Raw genomic sequence first — 21,493 nt, 5'->3', positions numbered from 1 at the left:
TATCCGAGCGAGTGTCGAACAGAAGAGCTCTCAAATGTACCGCACATTGTTAGCGGAAATTAAGGTTCCTTTTTTTTATTAAATATTTAAATCCTCTAACAAAATAATTAAATACAGAATGTTTTTTGATAGTTCGATAATATGAATAGTAGCAATAAATATTTAGCAATATTATAAGTGTAACCGCGTGCTGCTCTTGCGTAAAAGGGAAATGGGAAAATTAAGCAAATGTTTTAAAGATAAACCGAATTAAAACATTACAATACAACTATAACGTGCTAAGGTGTAATACAAATTAATATCTGTTCTTGATACGTTTTGAAATTTAAGCAAATGTTATGAATTTAAATATACTTTCTATATAAACGTCACCTGCCACGGCGGCACGCGTCACCCGAGGTTTGTGAAGTGACCGTTTTCATCCTTACCGCAGGTTTGCAGCTTCACATTACACACGGGACGTATTTACATAGTTTTTTTATATAGATTTATATTAATATGTATTTATATAGTTTTGTTTATTAACTTTTTTAATTAAAAACCGGATACGATTTGTATTTAAGTAATAAACTTGTGGGTAAGGTTACATATTAAGGTGAGGTAAGTGATTATTAAATTATTAACTCACGATAATTGATAGCTCTTGAGAATGTAGATAAAAAATAAAAATTACTTATTTATCTGCAATAGGTACCTACTTTCTTTTAAAATTTCGAAAATGAAAAAATTTTTTTTATAATTTAGAAGTCACAATATCTAGGTACTTTGTAACTATAAGTAAATCAAAATGTCTGTTCCGTCGTTTCTATGTACCTAGTAACCTAGCAACGAATATATTAATCGAGATATTGCATTTAATATTCAGCTTTTTCGACACTTTGCGGTTTATACCCGTTATCGTCCCTTAAACTTTTCGTACCACATTAAATAATAATGTTATAAACAGAAAAACCATTAAATTTAATTTTGAATATAACTTAACATATAAAATAACGAGAAATATTTACTTTGAAGAAATTTAATTATATTTATTGAACTGTTATTTTTTTTAATCTTAAATGAGATTGGACTATAAAAAACGTTAATTCCTTTTTCATCAAACGTGTTAAAAAAACGGTTCTCATACAATCGAGAAAAGAAAAAAATTATAACCTTATTTGCTTTGGAGTTCAGACTTCCTGGTACGCGAATCGCGGGTCATTTCAAAGACGCCTTTTTATTTCCTCTGACCGTCAAAAGCAGGCAAGGCAAATTAATTAATAGCGAAATTATGTAAAAATATTACTATTCAATATTATATTATATACATGATTAATTGTGTTATATTAAAACTTAAAGAATAAGACGTAATTACTTCACAACTTATATCAATAATATTGATAATCGTAAATTAGCCTTTACGAAGCAACAGTGGATTCTTCATTAAATATTATATGTTAAGTTACATAGGACGAAAAGAACCTTCTCAGTATTCCATGGATTCACCATGCGTGTGCCGGGTCCATCGCGTTGAGAGAGAGAAGCTTCAACAGTGCCAAATTTGAAACGAACACGTAATAAGGTTTAAATTAGGACATTTTCTCAATACAATAAGTACTCTTAAAAGGTAGCCCTATCAGTATACTTAGTCCGAGTTCGCATCGTCGCATACACACGGAGTTAACGCAGTTCATTCATTAATTTTCGCTCATACTTTTAGTATAACCGTAGTTTATTGAACGAGAAACGTCCAACGCTTCGTGTGTAGTATGGACGCAAACATATGCTAAGAATATAGAACCCCGACGCCAATACTACTTTTATTTTAATCTCAATAAATTGTTTATTATCTACGGCGTCACAGGACTGTAAGGGTAGTTACCCTTTGAAATCTACTGGAGCGTTTTTTTTTTAATCTCTTCAGTGTCGCAGAGGGCGGACGTTTTTTATGCCGCTAGCAATTACACCCAGTTAGTGATTACCCTTTTATTAAAGGCGATGATTTTTTTGTCTACACGATCTAGTCTGTTGTGACCCATGCTTTAGCTTTAGGTACATTAGTTTATGTTTGTACTAATGTATAATTTTTCAATCGAGAAGTGCTGAAATTTTAATTATCACCTCATACGATACATATTTACCGCTAAATTTATAGGAATATTAGTTTTTTCTTCCAATATTTTCTGTGTATTTGTAAAACTTTAGGACAATTTGTGGGTTGTGTTGGTCGTCGTTTGTGGGTTAAGAGTACCTACCACCAAACATTTGTATCTAGTCACTCTCTTTATTCTCTCCTTCCACTTGACCTCCGAGGTTCAGACTTGATTGTCTAGGTGTCCTAAAGTACAAGAGACCGAAAACCGCTCAAGATATTGGGCACGACAGATAATACTATATATTAAATTATACTAACCTAATATTAATAAAAACTAATTTACTTTTATGCCATACAAATAACTACAAACACTTAACAAGGAATTGTTCCTTGGAAATTACAAGGTCATTAAGATGTTTATAAATAAACAAGTATCTAATATGTTCAATGTTCCCAATAAAATCATCAAATGTAATTCTACTAGCCACGATGCTGTATAATTCAAACCAATCCCGGCTTATAGGGGTCGGAGGGCGATGGGGTGCGACCTGGTCAATACCCCGCGTCTCCGAAGCTTTTAGGACACTGCTGGAGACATATTAACTTCACCACTTTATTTAAAATTAATAACTATTTTTTTCAATCCTAATAAAAGATACTTTAAGAGTTACGTTTAGGGATTAAGACAAAAATTCTATTGAATAGTGAACACCTAATAATTCTAAAGCTATCACATAAAATATGTAGGTAAATCCCATTGGACATTTCTCTTTTGAAAAATAATAAACCAACTTAAATTAGGTTTAAAATAACTTTCATTATAATTGTATTGTTTAAAATATATTTATTTTAGCCAAAATTAAAATTTTCCCGGGTTGGTTAGTAGGTAGTAGGTACCGGCTTAAAATCATCCAATCAATAAAAATACAAAATACAAAAAAGGTGCATAATGTTAAATAAGTAAAAAAAACAAAGCTAAAAATAAAAGGACTTAGTGCATACACAAAATGTGGAATCCTAACGCCATAGACAATCGTCAAATGGAGAAACGCATAGTGGTCGGACGGGTGAGACCCACGTGGGCGAGGAACCTACCAGAGACGAGAGAGGATGAAGACAAAACGGAACAGGAGGCCGGAGTGATGCCTCACAGTGACCCACCATCACCCACAGAAACATGGAACCAGACAGGGAAACAGGAAGATAAATATGATGTCTTTGGAAAGGTGAGTCTTAAATAATTTATAATTGGCTGAATAGTTTGGACTAGTGCTTCTATAATAAAAAAGTATGACTGACACTTTGTGACATAACTATTATGTCATATTATATGGAATATGAACGGATGAATGTGATTATTTATTGTATGGCTGATAGATGTTGACATAGATTCCGTTTAATAGATCATTCACATAGAGGATTATCATTTCCAGGTGATGTTGCTCGGTGACAGCGGCGTTGGAAAGACCTGCATGCTTGTCCGCTTCCGGGATGGAACTTTTCTCGCCGGCAATTACATTTCCACCGTTGGAATCGATTTCCGGGTACATTTTCCAGACCACGTGCCATCATTAGCAACTATAGAAACCATTATGCGTCAATTATTTTTTTTTGTGAAATAAATCATGATATTGGCTCTTAATTTTAATTTGTAACCTTCAAACACAAAAAAACTAATAAATGGTTGTCAGGGGTTCCAAGTTCAAACTGGCCAGTCACGGCGTCTGGCGGACGCCGTGACGATACGCTATTGGTGTTAAACTTTGCCGCGCTTTTTTCGTTCCCGCCCCTTAGTCATGACAGCTGTGATTGAATTGACTGCTCGTGAGAGTGATTTATTACAATGACAGTCAGTTTTTTGTTCGAACCTTTTTTGCCATAGTTTCGGCTTGGATGCCAATAAAATATACCAACTTTTTTTTATTTTTAATTAGTTCGTAACATAAAATTAAATAAATTACTCCGGAATTCGTTTCTAAGTTTAAAACAAAAGAAGAATTGTATCAGCAATTTTTTTTACAGTCTGTTTATTAGATTTCACTTACATTAAAATTACAAATGATGATAGCATTAATTAATGTACATTTTAATTGTTCCAATCCCAGTTACCTTAAATTAAGTAAAAAGTGACCTTAAGATATATGATAAGTCCTGTTTATGTTAAAAAGATATGATTATGAAAATAAAATAATCCTTATCTGAATTTTGGATTCTTTATCAAGGAGGTATATAATTTAATTAGTAATAATGGTTGTAACTCATTTGGAGTGAGTTACTTGTAATATTTTATAAACAGTCGAATTTTATGTATTTACTACGTATTAAATTATCCGATTTGATTTAGTGTAATGATGAAAATTTAAAACATTTGCTTAAAAGGTTATAATAAAACAAAGATTTATATAAATGCATTTAAGATACAAAAAATATGCTTCATTATCATGTATAATGTGGTGCAGCTAACGCCATCTATTTGCAGAATAAGGTAGTAACAGTGGACGGAATCAAAGTTAAACTTCAGATCTGGGACACGGCAGGTCAAGAGCGCTTCCGCAGCGTCACACACGCTTATTACAGAGACGCACATGGTATTTACTATATATTATTAGTTGTTTATGTATATTCCCTATAATTTTCAAGACTGTTTTGCTGCAAGTAGCGCCATCTTTTGAAAAAAAATTGTTTATTGCATTTTCTATAATGTATATTCTATAATAATGTTTGCGTTAATTTGAATTAATTAATAAACACACATTTACAAACTTAACATACTCGATAATTGTTCTTGCAATAAACAATTGTAAATTAATATTAAAAACAATTATTTATAGCATTGAGTTAACGGTTTGTGTTGGAACTTAGTAAATTATAAAAAAATCTTGTGTTATTTTTTTTTAGTTAAAAATATCCTATAAACAGTAAGTTTGTAACATTGCTGTAATAATATAACTGTGTGTTTCCTATGCCTTGTTTTTTATCAGCTCTTCTCCTGCTATACGACGTCACAAACAAAACCAGCTTCGACAACATACGAGCCTGGCTCGGTGAGATCCGAGAGTACGCTCAGGACGACGTCGTCATCATGTTGTTGGGTAACGATACGTAGCATAGCATTCGTTAGAAGAGGCTTGAATATTATAAACCTTAACTAAACTTCTAAATAAAATAGAAAGATAAGAACGAAGACAAAGAGATAACTGTCCGCAGGTAACAAATCGGATAGCGGCCTGGAGCGGGCGGTGAGGCGGGAGGAGGGTCAGCGTCTCGCGAGGGAATATCAAGTAGCGTTTATGGAGACATCCGCCAAAACGGGTCTCAACGTGGAAGCGGCGTTCTCGCACGTGGCGCGATCTCTTGTAGCTAAAGCGAACCCTGTAGACACATCCCGCTTGGCGGTGCGCGCGCAGACTACTCAAGAACATCGCTCGACCTGTCCGCAATGCACTTAAATTGACGTTGACAGTTGACAGATGACAAATGACAGATGACATTTGACGGTTGATGTTTTTAAATTAAGACGTCAGTTCGACGTGTATATACATTGAATATTAAATATATGTAAATGCTAATAAATGTATTGCTGCAAGCGTTTGTAATAATGATTTAAATAAAATATGAATTATATTAATTGTGTTATATTTAGAGGATTAATGACAATCTCATTATTTCAATGTAACAGCTAGATACAGCTCGAAACAAGACAAGTGTATATTTATCAGCTTTTTATACATATACATACGCTTTTGTATGTTGATAATAATATGACGAAAAAAACATTAACCTCGTTTTCTAGATATTATTAAATAATAAATGGAAATATTATAATATATACCATTGCTTTAAACATAACTATGGGAAGTCTTTGGTGGGTTTGTTAAAAAATGGTTATTTTACAAAAAAATTAAATTTCATATAAAAAGTAATTTATACTAATATTGTACATGAGAAAGGTCTGTCTTAGAATTTCCGCGTCTAAAGGAACTTTAATTAAAATTTGTATGAAGATGGATAAGAGCCGGGGGAGGGATGGTAGGAGAACTTTTCAGAACTTTAAACCTTCAAAAGTCGCGGTCTGTGAAAGCTGGTTCAATATAAAAATGTTGTTATCCTGAAGCTTAATTATACTGAATTTCGGAAAGCAGTACTTTATTATAATAATAAAAAAAAACCTTTTTTATTTTATTATATTTATTTGCGTACATTATTGTAGGATTTCATCTGAAACATAAATGTATGAGTGTAATTAATTTAAGGTGAGCTGCACAAAACTATGTTTTAACAAGTCTGAGAGATGCACAATATTTGTAAATGTGTTCTAACATAGAAACCTAAATTGCGTAATAAGGTTTTATAGTATTAGTATAAGATTCACAGCTATTTATCTTATATATACATATCTTATAATGAATTATTATATACATGGTGTTGTTTTATTAAATAAAAATATCTTATTTTCTGTTGTCGCTACCTCACATAAAATGTAATTGAAATTTTTACCATACACTTTTAACCGATTACGTTAAAAAATGTTAGTGTGATACCGATCTACATATGTATGATATATCTCGTTACTTCCTTGTCTGTTAAAATATATCAGTCATATCTCCAAATATGTAAGTATCTAATAATTTTAAATTGTTGATTTAAATTGGGTATATACCTATATAATGAAATGATCTCGAAGGTGAAATATATATGTATACTAGGAAAGAAAGAATCAATGTTTTATAATTATCAAATAATCGTTTATTGTTGTGGTATTGAATGTTGCTTTCGCAGAAATAAAATGGTACCGATATGTTAGTCTTTCATTTCCTAATAAATAAATCATTTCAAAGCTGATGCCGAGCAATTTTATATCAATTAAAAAAAAATAATTTAAAGACATCTATTTTAAATATTGCTTTAGTTACTCGTTATATAAATAGAAGTTATAAGTTATAACCAAATATTTATTAGGACGACGTATGATGAATATTATTTAAAAGTTCGGAATAAAAAGTATATATTTTCAAACAATAATTAAATCGTTTGAAATTATATATTTGATTATATTTTCCAGGTAATACCTACTATGTAAATTATCATTTCATATATATATATATATATTTAAAGACATGCAATCCCTTATCAGTTTCAATAATTTAATTCAATCTATTATTAAACTTAATAGACCGAGTCTCACAGAATTTGATATATTTTATTAAATATTATTATATGTAAGATAGATAAGTTATTATTGGAGAAATTATTATACTGCCAAAGTGGGTATATTAGAATGCAAAAAAAATCTAAGTTATATATAAGAAAACGTTATGATTTATAACCATTGCGATAAATATTTAAACAATGTCAAAAGCAAACAGTAAACATGTATTTAAAATGAATTTAAATAAGACTTAATAATTTAGAAAGGGAATAAAAAAATTGCGAGGTATTTCTCGGTTTGTGGTGGATGAAAGTAAGGCAAGCGCCTTACTTTTATCAACGCCGTTAATAAACACTGGTTCATGTAGTTATATGGTTTTAAATCTTTTTAATGATTTCTTTATTTATAATTTTTTTAATTAAACCAAATATTTATAGCAGTTTTTTGCTTTCACTTCAAAATACAAAGAAAAAATATTTAATCAGGTTGTGAAATTGGTATTTATTTGCAAAACTATAATTAAAAACATGAGAATAGGGAGTTAAAAAATATATAGAGAGTTATATTTATATAATTCACATTAATCAGGATATCAAAGAAAAGTAAAACACTTTAAAATTTTAATTTATAAAAAAAAAATTTAAATAGCCCGCCCTTCTCATGAACTGTCATTCTTATCGATATTTAAACTTAGCGCCAAAGAGGCATACCAACATTAATGCGTGGAGAACATATCAGTCAGAGGACCTAAACAGTTTGAAAAAATATAATATCAATTTATTATGTCACTATATTTATCTTTTTTAGTATGATTTTGCAAAGAATTTTAAATTTTAAGCTTTAATTCGATTCAGAGATGTATTTATTATAAATAGGAAAAATTTCTAATTATGTTTATTTTATAATATCTTGAAAATTCTGAATAAATATGCCTAATTCCAAAATAGAATTAATTGTAATATTAAGTATCTTCTGAATAGACTATAAAAAAACACACATGATTTATTTTATTCTTATAAAGATACATATTTCTACTGTACTTCTATAGGTAACTCTATAAAAGAAATTATATTTTGTTCATCAATTTGAATGAGACATTTTTAAACAGTTTGTTGCTTCTGACAAGTCCCACTTTTTTAGTTTAGTATGTTGGTACAACTGACGCCACATTACGCGCACATGCGCAGAACGACAGGTGGTCGGCGACTCGACCCAGCTATTCCGACCGAACATCGACTTCTCATGCTCATCATCAGCCGCTATCGTGCCCAAGCAAGAACGATATGCAGTGCTTTGTGTTGAAGTGGTCGTGGTGACATGGCGTCCGTGTTTTAAGTGTCGTAGAAAGTGTAAAAATATTCAAAATTTTGTTTATTTACAATGAATGTAAATTATGACCGTGTTTGTAGACTGTGCTTGTCATCTACATGTGAATTACTACCGATTTTTCCTACCACCAGTTCGGATGACTCGGAACCTCCTGTCCTCGCTTCGAAGATTAAAGATTGCGTGTCAGTACAGGTATGTAATGTGCTAAATATTTATCAGAAAGGAGTTTTGAGTGAAAGTAGACCCTTGGTGTACGTGAGAACTCGTCATCCGGCTTCGTTCGTATAATGACAGGCAACGCTGCGTCTAGGTGGAGATGTCGTAAGAACGTCCACCATTTTGTAATGCTCCATAGATATCGCTTGACTCGTGGCCGAGTCGCGTCGCATTTCCTGCAGCCGGCGAGGAATGCTCACATGATGAGGGTCGGTTTTGTCATTATTCCCGCAGGTTCGACGGGGAGGGGGCCTAGATATTAGATGGCGTGGGCCAAAGGGCGTATCGATTTATCGGACGAGTAGACCAGTGACCAGTGCAGCTCGTCCCTCAAATAAGCGTCTGTGTTCGGTGTGAGTGTGATGTGCATGTGTGAGTGCTATATCGAGCGGTGAACCTCGACGAGGGGCTCGCTGGCGGCTGGCTGCCACTCGACTCGCTTCTACTTATTCGGTCGAGCAGCAGGCGCTTGTCGCTCGCTATACTTACGCCTACCTACTAAGTTTCTCCTCGCGTATCTGTACGAGGCGCGGTTTCGTCCCATGTATGACTACAGTATGATGAAACGCGCGCGTTATTTGCCTTCCGTGAAGTGATTGTTGGTTATATTTTTTCAGATAAGGGAAAATGACGACCTGCCAACCAATGTCTGCAGGAAATGTATGGATAATGTCAATAACTGGCACATATTTAAGGCAGTATGTGAAAGAACACAAAACAGATTGCTTTCGTTTTTAAATAAGGAGAGTGACCAACTAGAAGAGGTGAGCTTAGTTTATTTTGATAGTTCAGCATACTTGAAGTTGACACTTGAATGAAAATATTTTTAAATGAATTTTCAGGTGAAAATAAAAAATGAACCTTTATCTGATGAAGCCTATGATGATGGAGTAGTTATTGATGGTTCATATCCTGAAAGTGAAGTAAGTTTCCTAAAAAAATATCCTTATTTTCTATAAAAATATCCTTACCTTTTATAAAAATAATCTTTTCATCACAATACTGGTAAAATTCATTTTGATAGACTTTTATGTCAAGGACATTGGAATAACACTTCACATATTTTTTTGATATTGAACTATAAAATTATATTAAAAATATTTTTTTATATATGTAATTAAATACCCATGTATGGCAGATCATGATAAGCAATATTTGGAATATTTTTAAGTGCTATTTCATGCTTTTAATTGAAAATTTGTGTCATTACAGAATGCAGCCCCATCTAGTAAGGTCCAACCGGAGGGTCCACCTATCTTGGCTTCATTGGGGCTCACACCAAGAAGTGATAAGGTAGAAACAATACAAACCCCTTGTTTTGTTTCATATGAAAGATAATATGACACTTCGGCTACTCATGAATACCTTTGAAATGTCAAAATTAGCATATTAATATTCAATCAAATGTTTCCGAAGTTAACTGGATGGAGAATAGTTCAACTGAATTAATTTCGTCCACAGAAATATGTAGATCCAAGGATGGATTGGCAACGAGTCCATGCTATATTAGATATTGTGCAAGGGAGTGATGTCATTGATTCGCTCCAATCTAACGAAGAGTGTGATGTTCTGCATGTATCGGATCACGATTCAGATTCTGAGACAGATTTATATGATGATGATAACTTAAATGATTATATAAATTATAGGAATGGTTATAAATGTAAAAATGGTAATATCCTATCAAAATATCCCAAAGAATCGTCACTTGAAACAAACAATAAAATAAAGGATGTTATCAATTTGAGGAAAAATAATCTGCAAGCGCTTGAGTTTTGTCCCCGACCTATAAACGCTTGGCAAACACAGTTTACTGATGACCTATTAGAACTTATGGTTACATCTAGTAATCACAAACTATCTAGAAACCATGATGTAATGGAATCTACTAATGTAAGAGAAATCAGAACATTAATTGGAATTCTGTATTATCATGGCATAATGAGACCTACCTATCAGGAATGCGGTGACCTTTGGCATAATGAATATGGAGCAGTTTGTGTTCAGAATGGAATGACATTTAAGCGTTTTAAATTTTTACTAGAGAATTTAAGTTTTGATGTTGACAATGATGACAATGTTGTGCAATTTGATGCAATGTCCAGAATTCATAAAGTCTTTGAGATATTTGCTCTTAATTGTAGAAATTCGCTGAATGTTGGTAATCTGGTTGTGATAGATGAAGTCATATTGCCTTTTGACGGACCCTGTCCGTTTAGATATAATATAAAAAATAAGAAAATCCAAAACGGGATTAAGCTTACACTTTTGATAGATCCACTTAGCTTCTACGTCTCTAATTTGGATGTTATAACCGATCCTTATTTTACAGCTGATGCCATTGTGACAAAATTAGTCCAACATTTAGCCGGCAGTGGTCGGACTGTTGTAATGGATAGTTGGTTCACATCGTCATCACTTATTATGAAATTGAAAAATGAATATACATTATACAGTATTGCTCGGCTTCATCACACGGATGATATCATTCCACCAGTTTTCTTATCAAGATATAGAAATGATATTCCATTCATCACTGGATTTGTAGACAAAGATATGACAGTTAATTCTTATTATAGTAATTCACAACTTATCAACGTTGTCACCAATGATCCTATATATTATAAGAGAGTCCATACAAGCGGATCGTCGTCGGCAGCCACTTACAAGAAATATCAATCATCTGTGGAAGTTTTAGACGTGTTAATGCATTATTACACAACAATGCAACCCACAAACAGCTGGATGCTATCTTTATTTTTTATGCTTCTTAACATAGCATGCATAAATGCTCAAGTAATTTGGAGTATGCATCGGAAAAATGATGTCGTCCAACGACGTATATTTATAAGAGAATTAGCGTTGAGTTTGATTGAAGCAAATGAACCAAGGCCATTCTTGAGTAATGTGAATAGAAAGCTAAATAGGTATTCCATACCTAGAGATATAGTTGGAAATGTTTCAAAAAGAAGATGCAAGATTTGCAGTACGTCCTTTAAACGCGATCGCAAAACAAAACAAAAGTGCATTAAGTGTGGCATTTACATTTGTAGAGAACACACTGTACAGTTCTGTACAATTTGTGGTTCTTAATTTCTAATGATATAAATTTATAATGAACAAGCAATTTCATTTATATTAATAGATAAGAAGTGTCATATTATATTCATAGTCTTATGCTGTGCTTTTGCCAATCAACTTACACCAACTCGCATTTATCACATAACTTGACTTGTGATTTTGACTGTACATTTTTTAATGCTCATGTAAAGACATTTATTGATATTTATTTCATTATGCAATCACGTGTTGTTGATTAAGAGTAGATAATTTTTAATTTTTATTGTTTAACCAATTTGTTTATAAAACATTATTATTGATTTTTAATAAAAATATTGGCAAACAAGAGATTTTATTACATAGATTGATATATTATAATGTACATTGTTTTTATATCTTTATAATAAAATTATAATAATAAATTAATTTGTCACCTTACAGGGAATGGATAGTGAAAAGGATGAGGACTATGAAGAGGAGGAAGAAATTGACCAACAGCAATTCACACACGTCCCAAACATGCCAGAAGTTTCCATTACGGTCATGAGACCAACCGGTGAAACTCTTCACGCTCGTCAGGGTATTCAAGAAATAGCGTCCAAGGATTGTCTAGTTTGTGGAAGGTCGTACAGATATTCTCACAATGCCAGAAGACATGAATTGAACGCGCACAGCTTTGACAGATACACAAATAAAATAACGAATAAGAAACAGCAATCACACATGCAACCAAAGTTCAGGCCGAATCCATTCAACCCCAAAGCCCGCCTCATGCCGAATCCCATAAGCCACAAAATGCAATTTCATTCAAAATCAATTCCGGGTAGAATGCCACAGAGGATTGTCGCACCGCCGAAGCCGATACCAATTAAAACCGCTAAAGCTTCGCAGAATAACTTGCCATATCCTCTTCGTATAAAAGCATTAAAAGATCTGCAGATCAAAAAGAAGGAACCGCAAATTTTAAAGACACTATTGACTTCCAAACCGGAAGTTTTGGTGTCTGAGCCTGAAATAATTAATTCAGGTCCAGAAAGTCCTGAGACGTTAATTTCCGAACCGGAAATAGCGTCTTTCCAAGTGGAGACAATTTTATCAGAACCAGATGGATATGTCAATCAACAACAAGATGATGACGAAGGTGTTAACGATAATAACCAAGGCCAACACTATGACACCGTTGATATGGAATCTGATAATGAAATTGAAATTGCACGGCAAAATGAAAACGAGATTGATGTAGATGAGAATCCCATGAATGATCCCGAAGAAAACCAGAATGATGAAGAGAATAATATGGATGATGGGCAAGAGGACAGTGATAGGGGTATTGATGATAGTGATGACAGACAGGAGGATTTAGTAAATAACGTGGATGGTGAAGGTGGTGATGCCAAAGAAAGTCAGGATGATGAGGCGGAAAAAGATAATTACCAAAATATTAAGAATGAAGATAATGAAGATGACGAAATGCCAGCATTGAACATTGCACCCGTCGTCGAGATAAATGAAGACATGCAAACCAACTCTTACAATAGTGACGGTAACGAGGAAGAAGAAGCTGACGAAACGGTTGATCCAAATGACACGGTTGATGGTGATGAAGCCGAAAAAGATTTGGACCCAGATAAGGTGTACATCACAAAAACTCAAAGAGACTTCATCTTGAAGTACCGTGATATCATCGAACAGATCAATACCAAGCGGTGTCTTTGTTGCAATAAAGAACATCCACGCAGGAAAGCGGTTATACAGCATTTGCAGAAAAACGGACACAAAGTCCCAAAGCACACTTGTTATAATTGCGTAGTGACCTATGGACATATCGGTGCTTTGTTGAGTCACATGAGATCGAACACTTGTACTGATCTGTGGAAAATAATTTATAACGAAAATGGTATAACCGATGATATCGTGTTAGAAGATAAACCCGATAACAAAATTCCATACAAAGATGTTGTTAACGCTAGGTCCTATGCTTGTAAATTATGTCCAGCGAAATTCCAGCTGAAACAATTTATTATGAAACACGTTTTAGATGTCCACGAGGATGGCCAATCACGTGTTCCGTTTTCTTGCGTCCATTGTGGAATGAGGTTTAAAGACAAAAATATTGGTAAAAGACATATTCGCAATGGAGATTGCACTGTGTATATAGCTTGTGAGTTATGTTCTGACAAGTTTTTGAACATGCAAGATTTCAATGATCATGCTGTTTCCGTGCATGCTGGCAACTTAGATCCCGAAAACCAAAACAAATGTGTGGACGGTCGACCGACTGATTGTCCTATCTGTGGTAAGAAGAACAGTAGTTATCCCAATTTAGTGAAGCATTTGAAAGCTGTTCATAACGAAGAAAAGCCTCATCACTGCCAACATTGTGACTCTAAATTCGAGCAAACTACTGATCTTAACAAGCACATATACATGGAACATTCTGATAGAAGTTTGGGTATGCAGTCTATCGAGCCCGACATGTCCATTGTGAAGGAGGAAGCCGAAGAATATCATTATTCATGTACGGAATGCAACGCCATCTTTGAAACTGTCGACGCGTGGACAGATCATCAAGTTGCCGAACACAACCAGGTCGCACATCACTGCGACCAGTGTGAAAAGAAATTCTTACGACCATCAGAACTTGCTGAACATAAAAACACACATTTGCGAGTTAAATTTTATCCATGTAACGTATGTTCGAATTCCTACAGCACACCACAAAAGCTGACCGAGCATATGCAGCAGATGCATCCTGGGTCCAACGCACGTGGAGGTGATAGCGATTTCTATTGCGATATATGTGTTAGATCGTTCAAGAGCAGACAAGCCTATTCTAATCACATGCGTATACACTCTAGAGTTCCGACAACTAACAGGAAACCAGGAGAATCAAAAGGATTTGCTCCTCAAATTGTCGGTAAACCCATAAAGCAATTCTCATGCAGCCTGGTTATAGCCCCTACGTCCCCAATGCACCATATTGTTGTGACATTTGCGGAAAAGGATTCATGCATAAGAAAAATATATGGAAACATAAAAAAGTGCTACACGCCGATCTACTTAATGATAGGAATGACAGCGAGGAAAATACCATGCATGCTTCTACAGAAGAGGATGAGTATAATGTTGATGAAAACGGTGCCATTTTAACGACGCCACAATTTAATAGTTTTAATTTCACTAACGACGCTTTGCCATATTCATGTGAGTTATGCTACAAACGTTTTCCGCTGCGGACGTATTTGTGGAAACACAAACGCGCCAAGCACGGCATCACCAAACCTAACGCTGGTGAAGCTTCAGAAACGCAAACACAGCCGTCATCGGCTGAAGGGAGATCTAGTTGTACGATATGTAAAATAACATTCTCCGATAAGAAATCATACTATCGTCATAGGAAAAACGTTCACAAGTCGACTGTCCAGATGTGTAAGATATGTGGAAAGCCTTTGAATTCAACTTTGGAATTGTACGAGCATCTTAAAGCTGCGCATGCTCGCGAGTTACTTGGATACAACGCCAACCAAGGTCCGAGTAAATCGCAGGAGGTTGTTCAGGAAATGGAGGTGGAATATGACGAGGATCAAGATTCCGCTGACCCGAGCGTCGATTACCAAGCCAGATACCCGTGTGATACTTGTGGGAAGCAGTTCGTTGGACTTCTTGCTCTGCAGAATCATCAGTGTATAAACCAGATTCAGACACAGCCACAAACATTCGAATGCGAAATTTGTCACAAGAGCTACACGTCAATTGCCGCACTGAAGAGCCATCGGGGATGGCATTTACGGTCTCCAGATGGAAAAGCGGCTGCCAATAACACTGGTTTATGGATGCCCCAAAACAAAGTGACGACCAAAGTCAGCAAACACGAAGTTGTAGATCCGTCTCAACTCGCGCGTGTTCAACATTCAACACCAGCCAATATTGCTAAAAGGAGATTACCGCCGGAAGTCGAAATAACTGTGGTCAATCCGAACAAAAAGCTTCGGTCCGATGATTCTATTGAATTAGATCATCAGAACAATTCATCTGGCGGTCCCGAAGATAAATACTGTAACATTTGCGATAAAGAATTCACGAAGCGAGCGGCCTACCAGCGTCATATGGACGAAGTTCACCAACCGAACTCCGTGTTCTGTCCCGTATGCGACAAGAGCTTTACCAGGAAATCGACATTAATAGTTCACATGAAGAAGCACTACGAAAGCGGAGAAGGTACATCAGGGTCCACGCAAATGGATGAAGATTCGCACACGTGTGACGTATGCGGCAGTGTGTTCGACAGCTCGAAGTCTCTGATGGCCCACAAGAACATGCATCATGGAGAGGATGAATCCGACCAGTCTGAAGACGACGGCGGTGCGACTATACAGCCCCCAGGCGAGTTCACGTGCGCTCAGTGCGGCGACGGCGTCGCTACACCACGCGACTTAATAGCACATCGAGCTATGCACGCCACTCCGACGAAGTTCTTCTGTAATATTTGCAAGGTCTACTTTGCTAGAGCGTTGGACCTCTCCTCCCACACTCGAGCCAGACATTCTGACAACGAAAAAGTATTCTTCCCTTGCGCGATGTGCGACCGTTTCTATATGAACAAGAAGAGTTTGCAACGCCACATAGAAATGGCTCACTGATACTGATTCAGGACTCGTGTCGATCTAGTAATTAGGACCACGGTTTCGGTTTGATTGAGTGTTTTGGAAACATTGTCCGCGGTGAACATTAGTGGTCGAACTAAGTGATATTAGAGTGTCATTTTCCTATTGTAAATATATATATCATAATGTTGTTTAGCTTCGTCGAGAGGATATCTACTGAGCGATTTTTTTTACACTTACAATTCATTCCTTGGTTGCCGGCGAGCGGAGTTTTAAACGTTTAATTTTAAATATATTATTTTTAATTATTAAGTATTTGCTCACGTGTTCTGTTATTTATTTTTTTTGGTCCATTGCGTTATGGATATTAAACATTTTGTTTTATGCAGTGGGTCGTTACAAGCTGGCGTTGAGAACAATAGGTTAGTTATTATTATTTTAAAGATAATGTGGTAATTAAGTGAAGTTATTATCTTTTCTATATTTTGAATATTTGAATCGGGCCAAAATTTTGATTATAGTCATTAACAGTCACTAAACTGTTTATATCTAAGTACCAACGACATTTTCTTATAAAATTAAGTCAATAAGTCGGTTCTCGGGCGCGTCCGCTTGATCTATATGATTTTTTTTATTTTACATTACTATGTAAATATTTTCATACTCTGATTAGTAATTTGATTATTTCGATTGGGAAAGGCGAGGTCGTATATTAAGTTTTTATTAAAATGTACTGATTATTTTATAGTAATTTCAAATGTATATTTTATACAAACTTATAACCACTAAGGGCGTTATCTCCTCATCTATGGTATTCTATCTCGGGGCCTAATTTTTAGGACAGGAAAAAGAATATGCCTTCTATATAAAGCACAATTAAAATTACTAGCGACTACAAAGAGATTTCTCGAAGATATTTTTCTATTGTTGATAAAAATGTTTTAAGCAATAGTTATTTATTCGACTACCCTCATTTATTAACATTTAATATAATATTGTTAAATAGCTGTTTATTTATATATTGATATAGTGTTACGGTGATTATTTATTCTGAGTTTTAGAATAGATAATAAGAATTTTATTTTGAATAATGATTTCGCATGTATCTTATCTGAATTGTAATACGTTTACGTGAGAATATTACGTGTATAGATGTTAAGTTGTTTGTTTGTTTTTACAAAAATCTTATATCCCGGCATGTGATGTCTTATTGTAAGTAACAGCGAGGTGTCTCTACCATCATTGTTTGAAAATTTTCCCATACAATACATGCTATTGAAGATGGTTTTATATTAAATCCATTGACAATTCCTTATATATATATATATGTGATTAAGCAATCCCTTGTCAAATATTGAAATATTGTGTTATTAATATTAAAATATTTTTAAATTATGTAATTAGAATACATATATTTGTCCATAGATGAGGTTTGTTATGTCAACTTTGTGGTTTCAATAAAGTGACTTAATGATAATTGTTTCTTTTTCTTCATCCTCTCTTTTAACTAGAACTTTATCACTATGAATGCACTGTGCTTTGGTCAGACGATATCTCACGAACCGTAATATTTGAAATTTTATAAGATGATGTATTGTTGTTGCCGCTATAACAACAAAGACTAGGACGGGGAATAAATTTAATATTTGAGTAGGCTCGCATGTAATGAACATGATTTTTTATACGTATTTAACTCTTTGTTCGCGAGCCTGACTGGCGTGGTGGGGGGGATTACATTTTAGCCGTTTGAAGATTTGAATACACTTTCCTTTGTTGCAATTATCAGTGTAAGAATTCCAGGTCGCTCAGGTAAGCTGTGACATACTTTCAGCATCATAAGAATTAATTTTGTATTGATACTATGTACATATATGCATTTACTTTCATTAAATTATCACGCATCCGTCTCGTGAACACTTCGTGACTTATCTTTTCTGTCATACTTGTCAAGTATACTTAATATTAAATCTATTCTGGATATTTTTACCATACCATACATATTTGTATTAAAAGTAGCGAAATATTCAACATGTATACGAGTTATGAGCGGTCCAAAGTATAGGAATGCTTAAGGTATTTAAGAGATACCACGACAAAGAGACAGGATTGTAGTAAGAGTCTTATAAAGATAATATTGTTATGGTTAAAGATAAGGCGGAAATAACAATAAAGACAGCCGAATATCATCTCGACGGCCCACGGAAGACAAATAAATATTCCCAAAGCAAATTTAATCCGTATGAAAACCTTTAATTATTTGTTTAAAATACAGTTTATTCAGAAGGTTGAAAATTATTGGCTATTCATTTGAACAAGAAACGAAAATTTCTCATATTATTATGTTTAACTAAACCATTATCGTACCTAACTATAGCGGGAATTGGGTTTGGACACGATGGGTTCTAAATCAGTAGGTATATTGAAAATAAATAAATAAATTTTAAGTTAAAAGTAATCATACACAATATTCTAACAATAAGTATAATTTTATACTTCTGGTAATTTTGCTTCTGGGAAACAAATAATTTTTTATTGGCTAATTTTAAAACGAACGAAACTATCGTATGCTTCAGCTGGGAGATGTAGCTTGAGGTTTAGAAGATAGGTACATTTATCCTTAACTATATTCATATTTCAAATTTGAAATCCGAAATCTTTTCTGATTCATATTTAATATATACTTCGTAATTATTAATGTTATTTAAAACATCAATGTATATATCGTACGAAACTCTTATAAAAAACGAACATTAATTTCAACCAATTTTATTTTTCACAGCAGTTAAATATAATCTTGACAAGTTCTTGGTTACTTTAGAATCTCCGTATTGCTATATTATTCTTATACTTTAATTTCTAAAATTAATCATAGCTTACAATTAGATAATTTAATATCTATTGTTTCCTAACCTAACTATAGATGAAGAAGCCACATGAGAAGTTGCTCCATACTCAATCGGATGTGTAGGGATGCACAACGTGTTTTTTTTTAAACATTTTATTGAACATCACCCTAAAGATTTAATAAAAAGAAGAAAAATACAGATAACGTGACACTCAAAGGCGTTGTTATCGCGTGATACCCTGAAGACCAATGATATGAAATTTTTCCTTTAAAATATTCGGTGTTCTTGACTGAAACTGAAAATGAAAGCACGTAAATATACAGGCGTTCACGAATAGTAACTCAGTTCAGTTTAAGACGAAATCCTGAAATGTAGGCAAATATAAATCGTAAATCAAAGTTTTCAAGTCTCTCAAGCTTATTTACCTTATTCTCTATCAAAATAGATAGGAGGAAGAAATTGTGCTAGCATAGTTTTGGTGGGAATGGATACAAGATACTTTAGAAGTATTAACGAGCCTATCACAACAAAGATTTTTCGGCTTAGATATATTACTTGGAACGACCATAATAATGTGCGCTCAGTACGTATTAAATAATAAGCTAAAGTGCAGTGTGGAATTGTTAGTCCGTTATAAATAACATGAATAAAATATTCTCAATTACTATCGGCTAACTTGAGGCTATTCCTAGCTTCATCAGGGGCTTCCACATACTGGGTAGCCGAGGTAGAACGTATGATTGCATTTAATTTATTTAAACACACTATAAAGCTTTGACTCACAGCTACAATTTTACATAATTCGTTATTTAGCTCATTAATTAGGTACATAATTACATTTGATTAAGTTGTTCTGAGCAAAACAGTTTAGACGGTATATTGGCTAATTTGAATAGTTCCTTTAAAATTAACTGACGTTATGCAATTTTTTAAACGAATCGGGTTGCGAGAAGTAGTGCCTTTCTAAGCTAACACGAGCATAGGATTTTACGTACATAGATGTTTCCAAGTCATAAATGTAAAGGAAATATAAATCTCTGTTACAACTTATTCGGAGTGATGTACCTATGTCTTATGAGTGAATGTTTGTTTGTAAGAATATAAAAATTACATATAAACCTGTTCACGCCATTGACTACATATATCGGTACTAAGATATATGAATGATAAACTATTCGTTTAGCTTAGAGATGCAATACTTTGTTGGTATTGTAAGAGTATTAATTTGCTTAAAATAAAAGTAAAGTAAAATACTAACTAAATCGTTTGATGAGGCCTTCTATACATTAGCACACTTTTTTCTTGTCGTTAACTGTACAAGTAGCGTAGTTGTTTACCAGATTTTATTAAATATAGTTAATGTATTTCTTTTATTACGGGCACACGAGATGACGGTTCACGGTAGATCCTAGCTCTGCTGTTCGTTTCTGTGGCTCCAATGGGGCTGAACTGGATCGACTGGGAAAAATCAATTCTTGCCCGGATAACCGAAATGAATTTGCGCTGCATTTGTGGCCTTGTCTGGGTGTCATCCGGTTGCTGCCTCGAAAGTCAGCGTTGCCCTTTACATTTTCATGGCACATAACCACGTCGGTTTTCTCCTAGCTGTAGTGGTAGGTATTAAAAAGTATTTCAGGACAAAAAAAGAGGTTTAGCATAGAGTCCTCCTCAGGTTTGATAGCAGACACATCGCATTTTATACGTTAATTAATAGTTACATTGATTGCTAAATTTAGCCCCGGTAATTGCTTTTTATTTTCTGATTTTTAATAAATGTGTGATAAAATTAAACTATTCATAACATAATTTCTTCTTGACGAGTTAAGTCGTTGTGTCCAAGTGGATATTTATTCAAACGTGACTACAGAATAATTAATTACGAGACCTATTACTTGCATACAATCTGTTACTTTAAGGGTTTTAGAATTTAACTAAAGTTTGGTTTGTTGTTTGTAGTTGTTAAACAATGAAGTGAGTAGAAGTGATGCGCCCTCCCTTTCGTTTATGACTTTGTTACTCATTAAGGGACGGAAGTTAGAACCGATTTTGCTTGTTTTAAATAAAATATAAAAAAAATTGATTTTTTATTTTTAATTAACTTGAAATAATAATTTTGATTTGTAAATTCTCTGTCGTCAGGCAAGTTAATACGGGTAACCGTACCTTTGTCATTTCTCGTAGGTACATATATTTTGTTGTTGGATTTTTTTTATCA

At 34.0% G+C, this 21,493-nt stretch overlaps 3 protein-coding genes across 4 annotated transcripts in view; all 3 read left to right on the top strand.

The window, feature by feature from the left end:
* LOC116767550 (ras-related protein Rab-26) overlaps nt 1–6,872 on the top strand; it is a 46,283-nt gene extending 39,411 nt beyond the window's left edge. For both annotated transcript variants that reach the window (XM_061527547.1, XM_032657923.2), the window contains exons 4-6: nt 4,554–4,662; nt 5,056–5,166; nt 5,282–6,872. In XM_061527547.1, coding sequence (XP_061383531.1) covers nt 4,554–4,662; nt 5,056–5,166; nt 5,282–5,523 — 462 coding nt within the window. In that variant the 3' untranslated portion in view covers nt 5,524–6,872. The remainder of the gene's footprint in view (nt 1–4,553; nt 4,663–5,055; nt 5,167–5,281) is intronic.
* Nucleotides 2,823–3,933, top strand: LOC133320160 (ras-related protein Rab-26-like). The gene is made up of 2 exons (XM_061527548.1): nt 2,823–3,300; nt 3,508–3,933. Exons 1-2 carry the CDS (start codon nt 3,082–3,084, stop codon nt 3,694–3,696), a joined length of 408 nt encoding a protein of 135 aa, XP_061383532.1. The 5' UTR covers nt 2,823–3,081; the 3' UTR covers nt 3,697–3,933.
* A 1,536-nt stretch (nt 6,873–8,408) lies between the features above and the next one.
* On the top strand, nt 8,409–17,909 carry LOC116767185 (zinc finger protein 91-like). The gene is given in 6 exon segments (XM_032657375.2): nt 8,409–8,744; nt 9,386–9,532; nt 9,611–9,691; nt 9,981–10,061; nt 12,270–14,763; nt 14,766–17,909. Coding segments are annotated over 6 exon segments (4,647 nt in total). The 5' UTR covers nt 8,409–8,603; the 3' UTR covers nt 16,469–17,909.
* Nucleotides 17,910–21,493: the final 3,584 nt, after the last annotated feature.

This window comes from Danaus plexippus, assembly GCF_018135715.1.
Source record: "Danaus plexippus chromosome 9 unlocalized genomic scaffold, MEX_DaPlex mxdp_26, whole genome shotgun sequence".
Taxonomy (NCBI): Eukaryota; Metazoa; Arthropoda; class Insecta; order Lepidoptera; family Nymphalidae; genus Danaus; species Danaus plexippus.
The sequence above is the reverse complement of the archived record's forward strand: the minus strand, read 5'-3'. Positions and strand labels throughout refer to the sequence as shown.

Excerpts from the sequence above, each read along its gene's own strand:
- LOC133320160 (XM_061527548.1), top strand. The coding sequence starts at position 3,082 with ATGTGGAATCCTAACGCCATAGACAATCGTCAAATGGAGAAACGCATA. Across the intron at positions 3,301-3,507 it reads AATATGATGTCTTTGGAAAG|GTGATGTTGCTCGGTGACAG; the intron begins GTGAGTCTTAAA and ends TATCATTTCCAG.